The sequence below is a fragment of the Scyliorhinus canicula genome, chromosome 3 (genome assembly GCF_902713615.1).
Source record: "Scyliorhinus canicula chromosome 3, sScyCan1.1, whole genome shotgun sequence".
Lineage (NCBI taxonomy): Eukaryota > Metazoa > Chordata > Chondrichthyes > Carcharhiniformes > Scyliorhinidae > Scyliorhinus > Scyliorhinus canicula.
In genome coordinates, this window is record NC_052148.1 from 19,166,665 (window position 1) to 19,183,481 (window position 16,817).

The following is a 16,817-nucleotide window of genomic DNA, read 5'->3' on the forward strand; positions in this document are numbered from 1 at the left end:
ATGTTGCACTTAATAACGAGCCGACTGCAATGACGAGGTAACTTACCCCACGATCTGTTCCGGGACATTCTTATTGCGAAACTGCTGCTGCTCAGCCAGGATTGGCTGCACCGTGAAGCACTGAACGCCTGTGTGATGGGGGGTGCAGTAAAGGAAGAGAACACAAGAGGGCAGTATTGTCATGGCTACACTGATGGGAATGGGAGAAAGCCAACAGCTCCTTCGTTGTGGAGATTCTCTGGTTGTTCTCCATATCAGGCAGCAACTGAGGAGAAACTGCAGCCAGTGGCAGTGGGGTCGATAAACAGAAGACACAGATTTAAGGCGATTGGCAAAAGACCCGGACGTGACACGAGGAAACCTTTTTTCACGCCTTTTTGTGATCTGGAATGCACTGGTGGGAGGCAGATCAGACAGGAACTGTCAAAAAGGACTTATACTTGAAGGGAAAAGTGAACCATAGCACTATGTGGAGCGAGCAGAGGAGTAAGACTCACTGGATAGCTCTACAAAAAGGCCAGCAGTGACACGATGGGCAGAAGAGCCTCCTTGGCCCCTGTATCATTCTACGTGGACACCCAGAATATATGTGATTCCTGGCACAGGAATGGATCTAATCGTTTGACTCAGGTTGAAAAATTAGTTGAAAAGGAGATGACAGAGAGTGGGGACAAAGGGCACAATGTGACAAGCAGTATTCCTCAGGGATCTACTCTTGTGCCCCAACCTTGCACAATTTTAATAAATGACTTGGATGTTTCCCGGCTTGGGTCACTGTCTGTGCGGAGTCTGCACGTTCTCCCCGTGTCTGTGTGGGTTTCCTCCGGGTGCTCCGGTTTCCTCCCACAAGTCCTGAAAGACGTGCTGTTAGGTGAATTGGACATTCTGAATTCTCCCTCTGTACCCGAACAGGCGCTGGAATGTGGCGACGAGGGGCTTTTCACAGTAACTTCATTGCAGTGTTAATGTAAGCCTACCTGTGACAATAATAAAGAATAATTTTTTAAATAATCTTTATTGTCACAAGGAGGTTTACATTAACACTGCAATGAAGTTACTGTGAAAAGCCCCTAGTCGCCTCATTCTGGCGCCTGTTCGGGTGGAGAATTCAGAGTGTCCAAATTATCTAACAGCACGTCTTCCAGGACTTGTGGGAGGAAACCGGAGCACCCGGAGGAAACCCACGCAGACACGGGGAGAATGTGCAGACTCCACACAGACAGTGACCCAAGCCGTGAATCGAACCTGGGACCCTGGCGCTGTGAAGCCACAGTGCCACCCACTGTGCTACCGTGCTGCCCACTTATTATATCCAAGTCTCCAGATTAGGAGGGACAGATAGGTTAAGAGGGATAAACACAGATTAAGCGAGGGGGCAAAAACGATGACAGATTGAGTTCATCGTGGGCAAGCACGTGGTCATCCATTTTGGATCCAGGGAAGATTGCATCATTTTCCAAGTGGTGAGAAGCCGAGAAGGAGACAGAAAGTTATTTGGGAGTCCAAGGACGGCAATCATTTAAAGTTGGAAGAGTTGATTTATTGACACGTTATCACACATTCCCACAAGCCCCACTCATCCACCCCACCTTCTCTCCAACCTTTGGCCCTCGGTGTACATCTACTCATCCGAGGCCCTCAGGCGCAAAGGATACATTGTCCGGCAGAGTTCTTGATCTCGTCTCCAGGGGACGACGTTGTTTTCATCAACTCCATATTCGGGAACTGCGTGAGGAGCATCTGTTCAAAATCCTCCCTCCGTTCGTATTCCTTCCCGCGGTAAATGAAGACCTTATTCTGAAAGGACGAGAACAGCAGAGCGGTGTGTGGTTAGGTGGGATGTTCAAACAAGATCAACAATGCGCATTTAGCACTATTCATGGAGTAAAACACCCCAAGATCCCTCAAAGAAGTGTATCTTGTAGGTTATACACTGTCCCTGTGACGCCCTCCTGAGCTTCAACTAACGAGGCACAAGGGAGCTTTCAAACTCTTCTGAGAAGAACCACAAGATTAATATGTAGAGTCAGTATCTGTGTTGGTGTTTACCCTCCAGACCTAATTAGTATCCTTTTTACAAGGAGTTACATAGAAACCGCATTTAAATAACAGGCCATTCAGCCAAAATGCTATAAACTGGTATTTAAGCTCCACTCAACCCCCTCTCACTCATTGTCTCTTCCAGTCTTGCATCTGCACACCTGTTGTGACCATTTCCCACACCTGTGCACGAAGCCACTCTTTCAATGCATTGACGTTTCACGCAGCAGCATATTCCATATTTTCACCAATTTCTGTGTCAAGAAAATGTTCAGCACTTTACCTCGCCAGACAGCGGGATTTCCCACCCTGCCAAGCGAATGGTCAGCTGGGAGCGCCTCCACGGAGCGTCGATCGGCTGGAGAACCAGTACTTCCTGGCCTTCCCTCGGGAGGAAGTCCTGCCTCAGAGAGCTGCTGGACAATCAGGTTGGCCGGCAGCTCTGTCGTCGCTGCACTGTGGATTCCACCAGAGTCAATGCCCAGAATCCGTGGCCAGCTCAGTGTGGGGGAGCTCGGGCGGGGAAGGGAGTGAGGCCTGTGAGCATGGACAGAGGAGCAACAGGGGCAGGGGGTATGTACTGATGGACAGGCCAGTTGGGCAGGAGCAACCACAGGGGGCAGACATTGTGGGTATGGGGGGATGAGTGGGGGACGCCTGATGTTGTAAGAAGCTTGCCGATGGAGGTGCCACCCCCACCACTGAGCATGGTGACTCCCTGGGCTTATGCCCCCCCCCCCATTATATATTACCTTAAATCATTCTGGACATACACGAGTGGAAATTTTTTTCCCCATTACTATCCTACCTAAATTCCAGCATAATTTTAAGCAAAGAATGACTTGCGTTTATATCGAGCTCATCAGGACCCTTAGACACTCAAAGCACTTTACAGCCTATGAAGTACTTTTTGAAATGAAATGAAAATTGCTTATTGTCACGAGTTGGCTTCAATGAAGGTACTGTGAAAAGCCCCTAGTCGCCACATTCTGGCACCTGTCCGGGGAGGCTGGTACGGGAATCGAACTGTGCTGCTGGCCTGCTTTAAAAGTCAGCGATTTAGCCCAGTGAGCTAAACCGGCCCCTGGTTAAAAGACTTGCCTCGCACATCAGTTCTAAACTTTTCCCCACGCACTTTAAACCTGTGTCCCCTAGTACTTGACTCTCCTGTCCGAGGAAAGGGCGTCCGACTATCCACTCTGTCCATGCCACTCATAATCTTGTAGACCTCTATCAGGTCACCTCTCAGTGAGAACAGACTGAGTTTATCTAACCTCTCCTCATAGCTAATGGGAGCACTGTAGCATAGTGGTTAGCATCAATGCTTCACAGCTCCAGGGTCCCAGGTTCGATTCCCGGCTGGGTCACTGTCTGTGTGGAGTCTGCACGTCCTCCCCGTGTGTGCGTGGGTTTCCTCCGGGTGCTCCGGTTTCCTCCCACAGTCCAAAGATGTGCGGGTTAGGTGGATTGGCCATGCTAAATTGCCCGTAGTGTCCTAAAAAGTAAGGTTAAGGGGGAGTTGTTGGGTTACGGGTATAGGGTGGATACGTGAGTTTGAGTAGGGTGATCATTGCTTGGCACAACATCGAGGGCCGAAGGACCTGTTCTGTACTGTACTGTTCTAAATACCAGGCAACATCCTAGTAAACTACTTCTGTACCATCTCCAAAGCATCCACTTCCTTCTGGTAGTGTGGTGACCAGAATTGTACATAATATTCCAAATGAGGCCTAACTAAGGTCCTGCACAGCTGCAACATGACTTGCCAATTTTTATATTCAATGCCCCGACCGATGAAGGCCAGCATGCCGTATGCCTTCTTGACCACCTTATCCACATGCATTGCCACTTTCAGTGATCGGTGGACATGATCTCTCTGCCTGTCAGTACTCGCAAGAGTTCTACAATTTACTGTGTAATTCCTACATGCATTGGACCTTCCAAAGTGTATTACCTCACACTTGTCCGGATTAAATTCCATCTGCTATTTCTCCGCCCAAGACTCCACCCAGTTTATATGCTGATGCATCCTCTGACAATCCTCTTCATAATCCGCAACTCCACCAATTTTTGTGTCGTCTGCGAACTTACTAATCAGAGCAGCTACATTTTCTTCCAAATCATTTATATACACCGCAAACAACAAAGGCCCCAGAACTGATCCCTGTGGAACAATGCTCGTCACAGCTTTCCATTCAGAAAAGCAGCCTTCTACTGCTACCCTCTGTCTTCTGTGTCCAAGCCAGTTCTGTATCCAACTTTCCAGCTCTCCTCTGATCCCATGTGACTTCATCTTTTGTACCAGTCTCTCATGAGGTACCTTGTCAAAGGCTTTAGTGAAGTCCACGTGTACAACATCTACTGCCTTTCCTTCATCTATCAACTTTGTCACTTCCTCAAAAAACTCGATCAAATTAGTGAGGCACGACCTCCCCTTCACAAAACCATGCTGTCCATCACTAATAAGTCCATTTGTTTCCAAATGTGAATAAATCCTATCTCTAAGAATCTTTTCCAATAATTTCCCGACTTTTGACGGAAGGCTCACCGGCCTATAATTTCCTGGAATTTTCCTGCTGCCCTTCTTAAACAATGGAGCACCATTAGCTACTCAGTATTCTGGGGTAGATCCCATCAGGCCTTGGGGACTTATCTACTTTGATGCTTTTTCAGATGCACAACACCTCCTCTTTATTAATATCAACATGACTCAGAATATCTTCACACTCTACCCAAGACTCCTCATCCACCGAGTCATTCTCTTGGGTGAAAACTGAGGCAAAGTATTCATTTAGTATCTCTCCCACTTCCTCTGGTTCCATACATTGATTCTCTCCAATATCCTTGAATGGACCAACCCTTTCTCTGGTTACCCTCTTGCTCTTTACATATCTATAAAACACCTTAGGACTTTCCTTAATCCTGTTTGCCAATGACATTTATTTTTTTTAAAAATAATTTTTATTAAGGTTTTCACAAAATACTCCCGGAACGCCTTGACCCACTTCAATTCGCATACAGTCGCAACCGGTCCACATCAGACGCCATTTCCCTGGCCCTACACTCATCCCTAGAGCATCTCGAAAACAAGGACTCCTACATCAGACTCCTATTTATTGACTAGAGCTCCACCTTCAACACCATAATCCCAGCCAAGCTCATATCAAAGCTCCAAAACCTAGGACTTGGCTCTCCACTCTGCAACTGGATCCTTGACTTTCTGACCAACAGACCACAGTCAGTAAGAATGAACACCAACACCTCCTCCACAATAGTCCTCAATACCGGTGCCCCGCAAGGCTGCGTACTTAGCCCCCTACTCTACTCCCTGTACACACACGACTGCATGGCAAAACTTGGTTCCAACTCCATCTACAAGTTTGCTGACGACACGACCATAGTGGGCCGGATCTCGAATAACGACGAGTCCGAATACAGGAGGGAGATAGAGAACCTAGTGGAGTGGTGCAGCGACAACAATCTCTCCCTTAATGCCAGCAAAACTAAAGAGCTGGTCATCGACTTCAGGAAGCAAAGTACTGTACACACCCCTGTCAGCATCAACGGAGCCGAGGTAGAGATGGTGAGCAGTTTCAAATTCCTAGGGGTGCACGTCACCAAAAATCTATCCTGGTCCACTCATGTCGACGCTATCACCAAGAAAGCACAACAGCGCCTTTACTTCCTCAGGAAACTAAGGAAATTTGGCATGTCCACATTAACCCTTACCAACTTTTACAGATGCACTATAGAGAGCATCCTATCGGGCTGCATCACAGCCTGGTATGGCAACTGCTCGGCCCAGGACCGCAAGGAACTTCAGAGAGTCGTGAATACCGCCCAGTCCATCACACAAACCTGCCTCCCATCCATTGATTCCATCTACACCTCCCGCTGCCGGGGGAAAGCAGGCAGCATAATCAAGGATCCCTCCCACCCGGCTTACTCACTTTTCCAACTTCTTCCATCGGGCAGGAGATTCAGAAGTCTGAGAACACGGACGAACAGACTCAAAAACAGCTTCTTCTCCACTGTCACCAGACTCCTAAATGACCCTCTTATGGACTGACCTCATTAACACTACACCCATGTCTGCTTCATCTGATGCCAATGCTTATGTAGTACATTGTATATATTGTGTTGCCCTGTTATGTATTCTCATGTATTTTCTTGAATTCTGTTTAATTCCCTTTTCTTCCCATGTACTGAATGATCTGTTGAGCGGCTTGCAGAAAAATACTTTTCACTGTACCTCGGTACACGTGACAATAAACAAATCCAATCCAATCCAATCCAATCCAATATAAACAAAACAATATTAACAGAATAACCATTGTAAAGACCCAAGAACAACACCCACCCCCCTACAAAAGCAACTACTAAATTGAAAAAAAAAGAAAAAAAAAGGCAAACAACAGAAAGGAAAGAGATAACACCCGCCACATCCCACAAACCCATGTACACTCTTCTCCCTCCCACCAAACCCAATCCCCCACCCCACCCCTCCCCCCGAGCTGCTGCTGCTGCCGGCCTATTTCCCTACCGTTCCGCCAGGAAGTCCAGGAAAGGCTGCCACCGCCTAAAGAACCCCTGTACTGATCCCCTCAGGGCAAATTTCACCTTCTCCAATTTGATGAACCCCGCCATATCATTGATCCAGGCCTCCGCGCTTGGGGACCTCGCATCCTTCCATTGAAGCAAGAACCTCCGCCGGGCTACTAGGGACGTAAAGGCCAGACCACCGGCCTCTTTCGCCTCCTGCACTCCCGGCTCCACTGCAACCCCAAAAATTGCGAGTCCCCAGCCTGGCTTGACCCTGGATCCCACCACCCTCGACACCGTCCTTGCTACCCCCTTCCAAAATTCCCCCAGCGCTGGGCATGCCCAAAACATATGGGCGTGATTCGTTGGGATCCCCGAGCACCTAGCACAACTGTCCTCGCCCCCAAAAAACCTACTCATCCTTGTCCCAGTCATGTGGGCCCTATGCAGCACCTTGAACTGTATGAGGCTGAGCCTTGCACAGGAAGAGGAGGAATTCACCCTTTCCAGGGCATCCGCCCACGTCCCCTCCTCAATCTCCTCACCCAGCTCCTCTTCCCATTTACCCTTGAGCTCCTCCACCAAGGCCTATCTACCTCCTGCATTACGCGGTATATGTCCGAAATCCTCCCTCCTCCAACCCACACTCCCGAGAGCACCCTGTCCCGTACCCCACGTGGGGGCAGCAAGGGGAACCCCTCCACCTGCCGCCTGGCAAACGCCCTAACCTGCATGTACCTAAACATGTTCCCCGGGGGAGCCCAAACTTCCCCTCTAACTCCCCCAGGCTCGCGAACCTCCCATCCACAAACAGGTCCCTCAACCTCCTAATACCTACCCTGTGCCAGCCCAGAAATCCGCCATTGATGCTCCCTAGAACAAACCGGTGGTTCCCCCGTATCGGGGACTCCATCGAGCCCCCCACCTTTCCCCTATGCCGTCTCCATTACCCCCAAATTTTGAGGGGAGCCGCCACCACCGGGCTCGTGGTATACCTCATAGGAGGGAGCGGCAACGGCGCCGTTACCAGCACCTCCAGGCACGTGCCCACACAGGACGCCATCTCCATCCTCTTCCATGCTACCCCTTCCCCGTCCATTACCCACTTACGCACCATCGCTGCGTTGGCAGCCCAATAGTACCGACAGAGGTTGGGCAGCGCCAGCCCCCCCATCCCTGCCCCGTTCCAAGGAACCCTTCTCACCCTCGGAGTCCCATGTGCCCACACAAATCCCGTAATACTCCTGTTAACTCTCCTAAAAAAGGCCTTCGGAATAAGGATTGGAAGGCACTGGAACAGGAACAAAATCCTCGGGAGCACCGTCACCTTGACGGACTGCACCCTACCCGCCAGTGATAGCGGTACCATATCCTTGATTGAGCTTATACCCAGAGAAGCCCCCAAATTCGCTGAGAATCCTCATCACCTCCGGCATCCCCCCCACCGGGTCCGCCACATACAGCAATAGGTCGTCCGCATAAAGCGACACTCGATGCTCCTCCCGACCCCGCACCAGGCCCCTCCAGTTCCCTGACTCCCTCTACGCCATGGCCAGGGGCTCAATTGCCAACGCAAAGAGCAAGGGGGACAGGGGACACCCCTGTCTCGTCCCCCGGTACAGCCCAAAGTACTCCGACCTCCTCCTATTCGTGGCTACACTCGCCATCGGGGCCTCATAAAGCAACCTCACCCACCGGACAAACCCTCCCCAAACCCAAACCTCTCCAACACCTCCCACAGATACCCCCACTCAACCCTATCAAAGGCCTTCTCCGCATCTAATGCCACCACTATCTCCGCCTCCCCTTCCACAGCCGGCATCATAATGACATTGAGGAGCCTTCGTATGTTGGTATTCAACTGCCTTCCCTCAACAAACCCCGTCTGGTCCTCGTGAACACAATCCTCTATTCTTGTGGCTAAGATCTTTGCCAGCAGCTTGGCGTTCACGTTTAGCAGCGAGATCGGCCTATATGACCCACACTGCAGAGGGTCCTTGTCCCGCTTAAGGATCAAGGAAATCAGTGCCCGTGACATAGTTGGGGGCAAAGCCCCCCACTCCCTTGCCTCGTTAACGGTCCGGACCAACAGGGGGCCCAACAGGTCCGCATACATTTTATAAAATTCAGCCGGAAACCCATCCAGCCCCGGCGCCTTCCCCGACTTCATGCTCCCTATCCCTTTAACCAGCTCCTCCAGCTCAATCGGCGTCCCCAGTCCCTCCACCTGCCCCTCCTCCACCCTCGGAAATCGCAGCTTGTCCAAGAAGCGCCCCATTCCACCCCCCTCCACCGGGGGTTCAGACCAGTACAGTTCCCCATAAAAGTCCCTAAAGACCCCATTAACGTCTACCCCCCTCCGCACCACCTTCCCAACTCTATCCGTCACTCCCCCAATCTCCCTGGCCGCGTCTCGCTTTCGGAGCTAGCATCCTGCTCGCCTTCTCCCCATATTCATACACCGCCCCCTGTGCTTTCCTCCACTGAGCTTCCGCCTTTCTGGTGGTCAGTAGATAGAAACTGGCCTGAAGGCTATGCCGCTCCCCCAGCAATCCCTCCTCCGGAGCCTCCGCATATCTCCTATCCACCCTCACCATCTCCCCTACCAATCTCTCCCTCTCCCTCTGCTCCCCCCTCTCCCTATGGGTTTGGATGGAAATCAACTCCCCTCTAATCACCGCCTTCAATGCCTCCCAGACCGTCCCCACTCGGACCTCCCCGTTATCGTTGGCCTCAAGGTACCTCTTAATACACCCCCGAACCCTCCCGGCCACCTCCTCGTCTGCCAGCAGCCCCACCTCCAAGCACCAGAGCGGACGCTGGTCCCTCTCCTCCCCCAGCCCGAGATCCACCCAGTGCAGGGCATGATTCGAAATGGCAATGGCAGAGTATTCAGCATCCTCCACCCTCGAAACCAGCCCCCTGCTCAGGACAAAAAAATCAATCCTAGAATAGGCCTTATGCACGTGGGAGAAAAACGAGTACTCCCTGGCCCTTGGCCTCGCAAACCTCCAGGGACCCACCCCTCCCATCTGATCCATAAACCCCCTCAACACCTTAGCCGCCGCCGGCCTCCTACCCGTCCGGGACCTGGATCGGTCCAATGGGGGATCCAGCACCGTGTTGAAGTCCCCGCCCCATATCAGGCCCCCCCCTCCAGGTCCGGAATGCGGCCCAACATGCGTCACATAAACCCCGCATCGTCCCAGTTTGGGGCGTAAACATTCACCAACACCACCCGCTCCCCCTGCAGCTTACCACTCACCATCACATACCTCCCGCCACTGTCAGCCACCACATTTCACGTCTCAAACGACACCCTCTTTCTCACCAGGATCGCCACCCCCTGATTCTTCTCATCCAGCCCTGAATTAAATACTTGGCCCACCCACCCCTTCCTCAGTCGAACCTGGTCCGCCACTTTCAGGTGTGTCCCTTGGAGCATGGCCATATCCGCCTTCAGCCCCTTCAAGTGCGCAAACACCCGGGCCCGCTTGACCGGCCCGTTCAGCCCCCTCACATTCCAGGTTATCAGCCGGATCAGAGGGCTCCCTTCCCCCCTCCCCTGCCGACTAGCCATAACCCATCCCCTGCCCGCCACTGGCCAGCGTCCCCCGCTCGGCCTGTACCCCACGGTGGCAACTCCCCCCCCCCCGGACCCCCTGCATACTCCAGCTCCTTCCTGGCCATTTCAGCAGCAACTCGGTACCCCCCCCCCCTCCCCCCCCCGGGCTAGGACCCCTCCTAGCCAGGCCCCTCCCTCCGCAGCACTTCCGTGGACCAGCTAACTTCTGCTGACCCCGGCGATTCCTGCCACACCACCGACCCCTCCCCATGTGGGACTACTCCTCCTCCTTCGCGCCCATCAACTGGACCTCCTCCCCCCCCCCCACCGCTCTTGCGCGGGAAAATAACAACCAGCAAAGGCCCGCGCTTCTCAGCCCTGACCCCGCCCCACATCATCCCGCAGCCCAACCCCGCCTCCTCTAAGGCAATTCCCATTGTCAGTCCCCACCACCAGCTCCCCGCACTCCCAGTTTACCTCCCTGCCCGAACCCGTCCACCAGACCCATACAAAAAGACATAAAGACATCGCCCCACCCACCCTGAAGCCAACACACATCCTGCATTAAACAGAGAACCCCCCCCCGCCAGAGAAAAAATTAAACACAGTTACATTTTCATACAAAACCCCCATCCTTGGCCCTCAGTTTGAGTCCAGTTTCTCGGCCTGCACAAAGGCCCACGCCTCCTCCGGGGACTCAAAATAATGGTGACGGTCCCTGTAGGTGACCCACAGACGCGCCGGCTGCAACATGCCAAACTTCACACTCCGTCTATGGAGCACCGCCTTCGTCCAGTTGAACCCGGCCCTCCACTTAGCCACCTCCGCACTCCAGTCCTGGAAGATCCGCACCTCCGTGTTCTCCCACTTGCTGCTCTGCTCCCTCTTGGCCCACCGGAGCATGCACTCCCGGTCAACGAACCGGTGAAACCGCATCAACACCGCCCGCGGCGGCTCATTCGGCATGGGCCTCCTAGCCAGTATTCTGCGGGCCCCCTCCAACTCCAGGGGCCCCTAGAAGGACCCAGTTCCCATCAACGAGTTCAGCATAACGACCACATAGGCCGCCAGGTCCGACCCCTCCAGCCCCTCCGTGAGGCCCAGGATCCGTAAATTCCTCCGCCTCGACCGGTTGTCCAGCTCCTCGAACCGCTCCTGCCACTTTTTATTGGGCGCCTCGTGCATCTCCACCTTCCCCGCGATGGCCGCGGCCTCATCCTCCCTTTTGGAGGCCTGCTGCTGCAGCTCCCGGATTGCGGCCCCCTGGGCTGTCTGAGTCTCCATCAGTTCTCTGGTGGTAGCCTTCAGCGACTCCAGCAGCTCCACGTTAAGCTCCTGGAAGCATCGCAGAAGAGTCGCCTGCTGCTCCTGCGCCCACTGCCTCAACTCCTCGAGGCCTCCGCCGGCCGCCATTTTGTTTCCCATCCCCCGCTTTTCCAGGGGTGCTGCCATCGCTTTTCTGCTCACCCCACTCCTGGTCCGGACCATAGAACCCTGGGGATCTACTGCAGACCCCTTCCCAGGCCGGGAATCGTCGAAAAAGCTCTGTTGGGGGCCCTGAAAAGAGCCCCAAAGTCAATTTGTAGCGGGAGCTGCCGAACATGCGGCTTAGCTCCGCATAGCCGCAACCGGAAGTCTCCCCTTTACCCTTTCTAACTCCTATCTTAAGTTCCTTCCTAGTTGCTTTATATTCTTCAAGGGCTTCATCTGTCCGGAGCCTTTTAGACCTGACAAATGTTTCCTTTATCGTTTTGACAAGGTTCCTAATATCCCTCATTATCCAGGGTTCCCGATACTTGCCACCCTTATCGTTCATCCTCACAGGTACATGCCAGTCCTGAATTCTAATCAACTGACATTTGAAAGCCTCCCACATGTTGATTTTTCCTCAAACAGCCCCGCTCAGTCAACACTCTCCAGATCCTGCCTATGGGCTGGTTTAGCACAGTGGACTAAAGAGCTGCCTTGTAATACAGAACAACGACAGCAGTGCGGATTCAATTCCCGTACCAGCCTCCCCAAACAGACGCCGGAATGTGGCGACTAGGGGCTTTTCACAGTAACTTCATTGAAGCCTACTTGTGACAATAAGCGATTATTTGGGGCTGGTTCAGCACAGTGGACTAAACAGCTAGCTTGTAATGCAGACAAGGCCAGCAGCGCGGGTTCAATTCCCGTACCAGCGTCCCCAAACAGGCGTCGGAATGTGGAGACTAGGGGCTTTTCACAGTAACTTCATTAAAGCCTACTTGTGACAACAAGCCATTATTATTAATGTCACATTGATCTTTGACAATGCAGTTTCACTTAGTACTGGGTACCATAATGGGAGAAAAAGATGTTTGGAGGATGAGCTTATTTGGCCCGAAGTCAGTTCTCATTCTTGCCTTCTCTGGGTTTCTTATGAACATGCCGGCAAATCCCTCTCGACTGCCTGTCGTTGAACATCGTTTGATTCCTTCAGTGTTACACGTGCAAGTATCAGGCTTTCCCTTTGCCCATCAGGTTATTATGAGAGAAAATAAAATCACTGATCAGCTCCATCCTCTCTTCCGGCTCCTGAATCAACTCTAGGGATTAACACTTGGGTTTTTGTACATTCAGGCGACTGATGCCATCAGAAGAATTTCATTACTCAAAGATAGTGCTTGAAAAATCCATTAACAACATGATGTTTCATTTGAATTTAAATATACCTCTTCATTTTCCTTATTTCTAAAAGGACCTGAGATGTTTGTTCGATGACACTCACAATCCGTCTCGGAAGCTCATTTACATGCAGACTGATCAGCGACTGCAGTCTTTTTGCCTTCCGTTATTGCTTTCGCTTTAACAATAGGTTTCTCATTTCCTCATTTTCCCGCTCCACCTCACTCCTCTTCCCCGCCTTGCCCCCTCCCCCGTCACCAACAGAAATTCGCTCACATCGCTCCTCAAAGCACCGAGACCAGACACTAAGAACTCAGGTTCGCTGCCCAACCCGGTTCCCCACCTTGTATCTCATAAAAATAGAGTCGTGGAACAGTACAGCACAGAAGGACGTTCAGCCCATCGGGTCTGTGCTGGCACTTTCTAAGAGCAATGCGGTTATTCCCACTTCTCTGCTCTTCCCCAGTGTATTTGCAATACTTTTTGGCTTCGAGGAGTTACCTAATTCCCCTGCGAAGGCTCCAGCTGTTTCCAGCAAACCTCCCAGGCACGTCACATCTGCCTAATTTGATGGAGTTTCCTGAGGAGGTAACAAGGAGGGCCGATGAGGGTACCGCGCTTGCTGTAGTCTACCATTTTGGCAAGGTCCCACATGGCAGACAGATCAGCAAACTAAAAGTTTGTGGATTCTTTCACAGTCACAGAGGAGAGGAGAGTTAATACTTTACTAAAGTAAAGTATCGACAAGGAACAGCCCCAGTCCCAGCTGGGACCACTCTGCAGCTCGTCTCCTAACTGGGCCGGCTTCTAAGATCCTGAGTTAACTATCCTGCTGTGGTAGTATGATTAGAGGTACTAGAGGGAGTGTGAGCTGCTATTGGTGGAGAAGGCTCGCTGCTCATTGGCCCAAGTGTTGCTTTCTCATTGGTCAAGACGAAAGTAGCTCCGCCCAGTGAGGCGGAGTATAAGAACCCATGTTTCCCAGCAGCCATTGTTCTTTCTGTACCCAAGCTGCTGGGGAAACTTGTAGATTAAAGCCTTCAATTTGGACTACTCCTTCGTTTCTGTGGTTATTGATCGCGCATCACCTGCTGATGGGCCTCTGCCTCTCAGTGGGGAGCTCATATACCACGCGGTTCACAGGGAGCAGGTCGTCCCTGTGGGTCGCGTGGGGGTTATAATAGATACCAAGGGAAAGTGGCAAGTTGGACCCAAAACCGACTCAGCGTCAGGAATCAAAGAAGTAAATGCTGGAAATACCTCACAGATCAGGCTGCATCTTTGGACAGGGAAATAACTTTGCTGAATATTTCCACCATCTTATGGTGTAATTTCAGATTTCCAGCATCTGCAGTATTTTGCTTTTATACAAGGGAATACATAGTAAATGGGAGGATACTGAAAACTGTAGCGGGGAATCCAGGGGTATTGGGGCGCTTGTCATACTAATCTCTGAAGACAACAGGAAGCAGGACCGGTCAATAAGGTGGTCACAAAGGCGTATGGGATATTTGCCTTTATTGACCAAGAACCAGAAGTGGATTGCAGGAAGGACGTGAACACAGGGGATGGAGGGGGCAGGGGTAAGACCTTTCAAACCTTTCACAATGTTCCCAATTCTGCATTTGGCTTCTCTGAGTGAACCTCATGTCCTTGAATATTGCGGTGAGGTATGAGATATCCCATAATGAAGCAGGTCCAGGTTGGGAATTCAGGGCATAGATTTGCGACCCGCACCCTTATCCCTTATTCACCTTACTGGTGAAAATTGCCTGTGCAAAGATGGGGGTGGGGGCTCCCGCAAACAGGTCCTGTTAACATCAATAAAGGCCTCGGGAGTTGAAATGACTCACAAACATTCGTTCCCTTATTTCATGGATCAAAATGCGGTGTTAGAGCTATTAGATTATCTGAAATACCCGACTTCTCTTGGCTGTTAGGGAAGGGGATCTGCTGTCCATGTCAGAGCTGGCAGACATGGCATTCCAGTGCCTCACCATTAAGGTTGACCCCCAACCTCACTTCAAAGCGACCCAGCTAGCCTCTCAATTGTATAAAGTTATGGGGGTGGGCAATGAATTCTGTACTTGTCAATGATACCCAAACCCAGACAATGAATAGCGAGTAAAAGGATGATCTACTAAAGCAAGAATGGATTTGTTATGCTAAGTGTTCATTTTCTCTTCATGCAGATTCTTATGCTTTATGCTTCCTTGACAGTTATGCGTGTATGATTATTGAAGCGTAGAAGTTTACACCATTGAATGAGGCTATTTGCTCCATTGTGTTTGTGGCAATGGTTCACAACAGGAATCTAAAACTATCACATTGCCTCGTTCAAGTCCCTGTATCTTTCTCTGCTGGGAACGTTGTCTCAAAAAAATGCAATAGTCTCTGCTTCTGCAATTCCTTGTCTCGAAACATTCCAAGCTTCAGTGATCTTTGTTTTAAGCAATTTATTTTAACGCCTTTCTTCAAGCTCCTAGTTAAATAGGTAATCCCTCATTGCAGGCTCCCAAATTAGGGGAAATGATCTTTCCCTGTACAATCTTGCCAGGGGCGACATGGTGGCACAGAGGTTGGCACTGCTGCCTCACAGCGTCAGGGACCTGGGTTCCATACTGGCCGTGCGTGACTGTCTGTGTGGAGTTTGCACTTTCTCCCCGTGTCTGCCTGGGATTCCTCCGGGTGCTCCGGTTTCCTCCCACATTCCAAAGATGTGCAGGTTAGGTGGATTGACCACGCAAAATTGTCCATTGTTGTCCAGGGATGTGCTGATTATGTGAGGTTATGAGGTTGTAGGGATAGGGCTGGAACCTGATTAGGGCGCTCTTTCAGAGGGTCGGTGCAGAATCGATGGGCCAAATGGCCTCCTTCTGCACTAGAGTGTTTCTGTAATGGTTCGATGAATCTATCAAGGTGCTTTACAGTTTAAAAACTTTACTCTGTGTGCTCAAATGTCCTCATAATTGTAATATCCCAATCCTAGCATCATCTTGGTGAATCCCACTTTGCGCTTTTTATCATTACCGTGTCCTTTGTGCCAGCTGTGACTACAGTCTCTGAGTTGCAAGGTTGTGCATTTAAATTCCACTCGAGGGCCTTAATTTTTTGGCTAGCGGGGTCCCCCATAATATTTATCCCTCAACACAGCTGTGTTCAAAATGGCTGCTGAATTTCTAAATTACAATTGTGAATACGCTTCAAAAGCACAACATGAGCTGTGGACTGCTTTGACACATCTGGTAGCTGTGGAAGGCATTTTCCTCTTTTTATACACTCGGACACCAAAAAGTAGTCAGTATATTACCTGTGGCATAATCAATTAATTCATCCTTTCTTCTTCAATCTTTTGGCTTATCCTGCTGTTTCAAATGTTAAATTCTGCTGGACCTCTTGCTAGCTTCATGTACTTGAATTCTCACTTGCAGTGAATTTGATATTTGGACCCTTAGATCTTTCTGTTCTTCCTCACCTGTCAGTGTCTTCCCATTACGTGAATCCTCCCATTCTTTGTCAAAATGGGTCACTTTATATTTATCCACAATAAAGTGCATCTGACACCCCTCTGCGCATTTTTCTAACTTACTTGTGCTTCTCTGAAATTTTTCTTAATCCCTCTCATCGCCAAACCCCTGCCTTTTCTATCACCAGCTGGAGGTTCTGTACTACAAGACTGCATGCCTATCTCTGCATGCCTCTCTCATCAACACTGGAAAGGTGAATTATACAGCATCGGTTTTCAACCTGCCAACCTCTGTCACAGAATACTTCCTTGGGGTATGATTCTGGAACCCATGTGAAACAATATTTCTTTCCTCTGTGGTCTCTGCACTGTAGATCCTTATTTTCTCTATCGCTCTTTTGCAGTATGAATACAAAGGAGGCAACTTTGCTTCCCTCCTCTGTGGTTTTGAGGGTGTGCAAATAAACTAACCCTCTGAGTTCATCCTATCCTGAGTTTGCTGTGGGGTAATTAATAGAAATTGGATCACACCAAAATTGAAAGATTGGGAAATAT

At 50.7% G+C, this 16,817-nt stretch overlaps 1 protein-coding gene across 1 annotated transcript in view; it reads right to left on the reverse strand.

Annotated features, from left to right (window-relative positions):
* LOC119963845 (dedicator of cytokinesis protein 2-like) overlaps positions 1-16,817 on the reverse strand; it is a 1,353,280-nt gene that overhangs the window by 46,877 nt on the left and 1,289,586 nt on the right. The window contains 2 exon segments of the mRNA XM_038793193.1: positions 47-128; positions 1,656-1,797. Of these exon segments, the coding sequence (XP_038649121.1) occupies positions 47-128; positions 1,656-1,797 (224 nt within the window).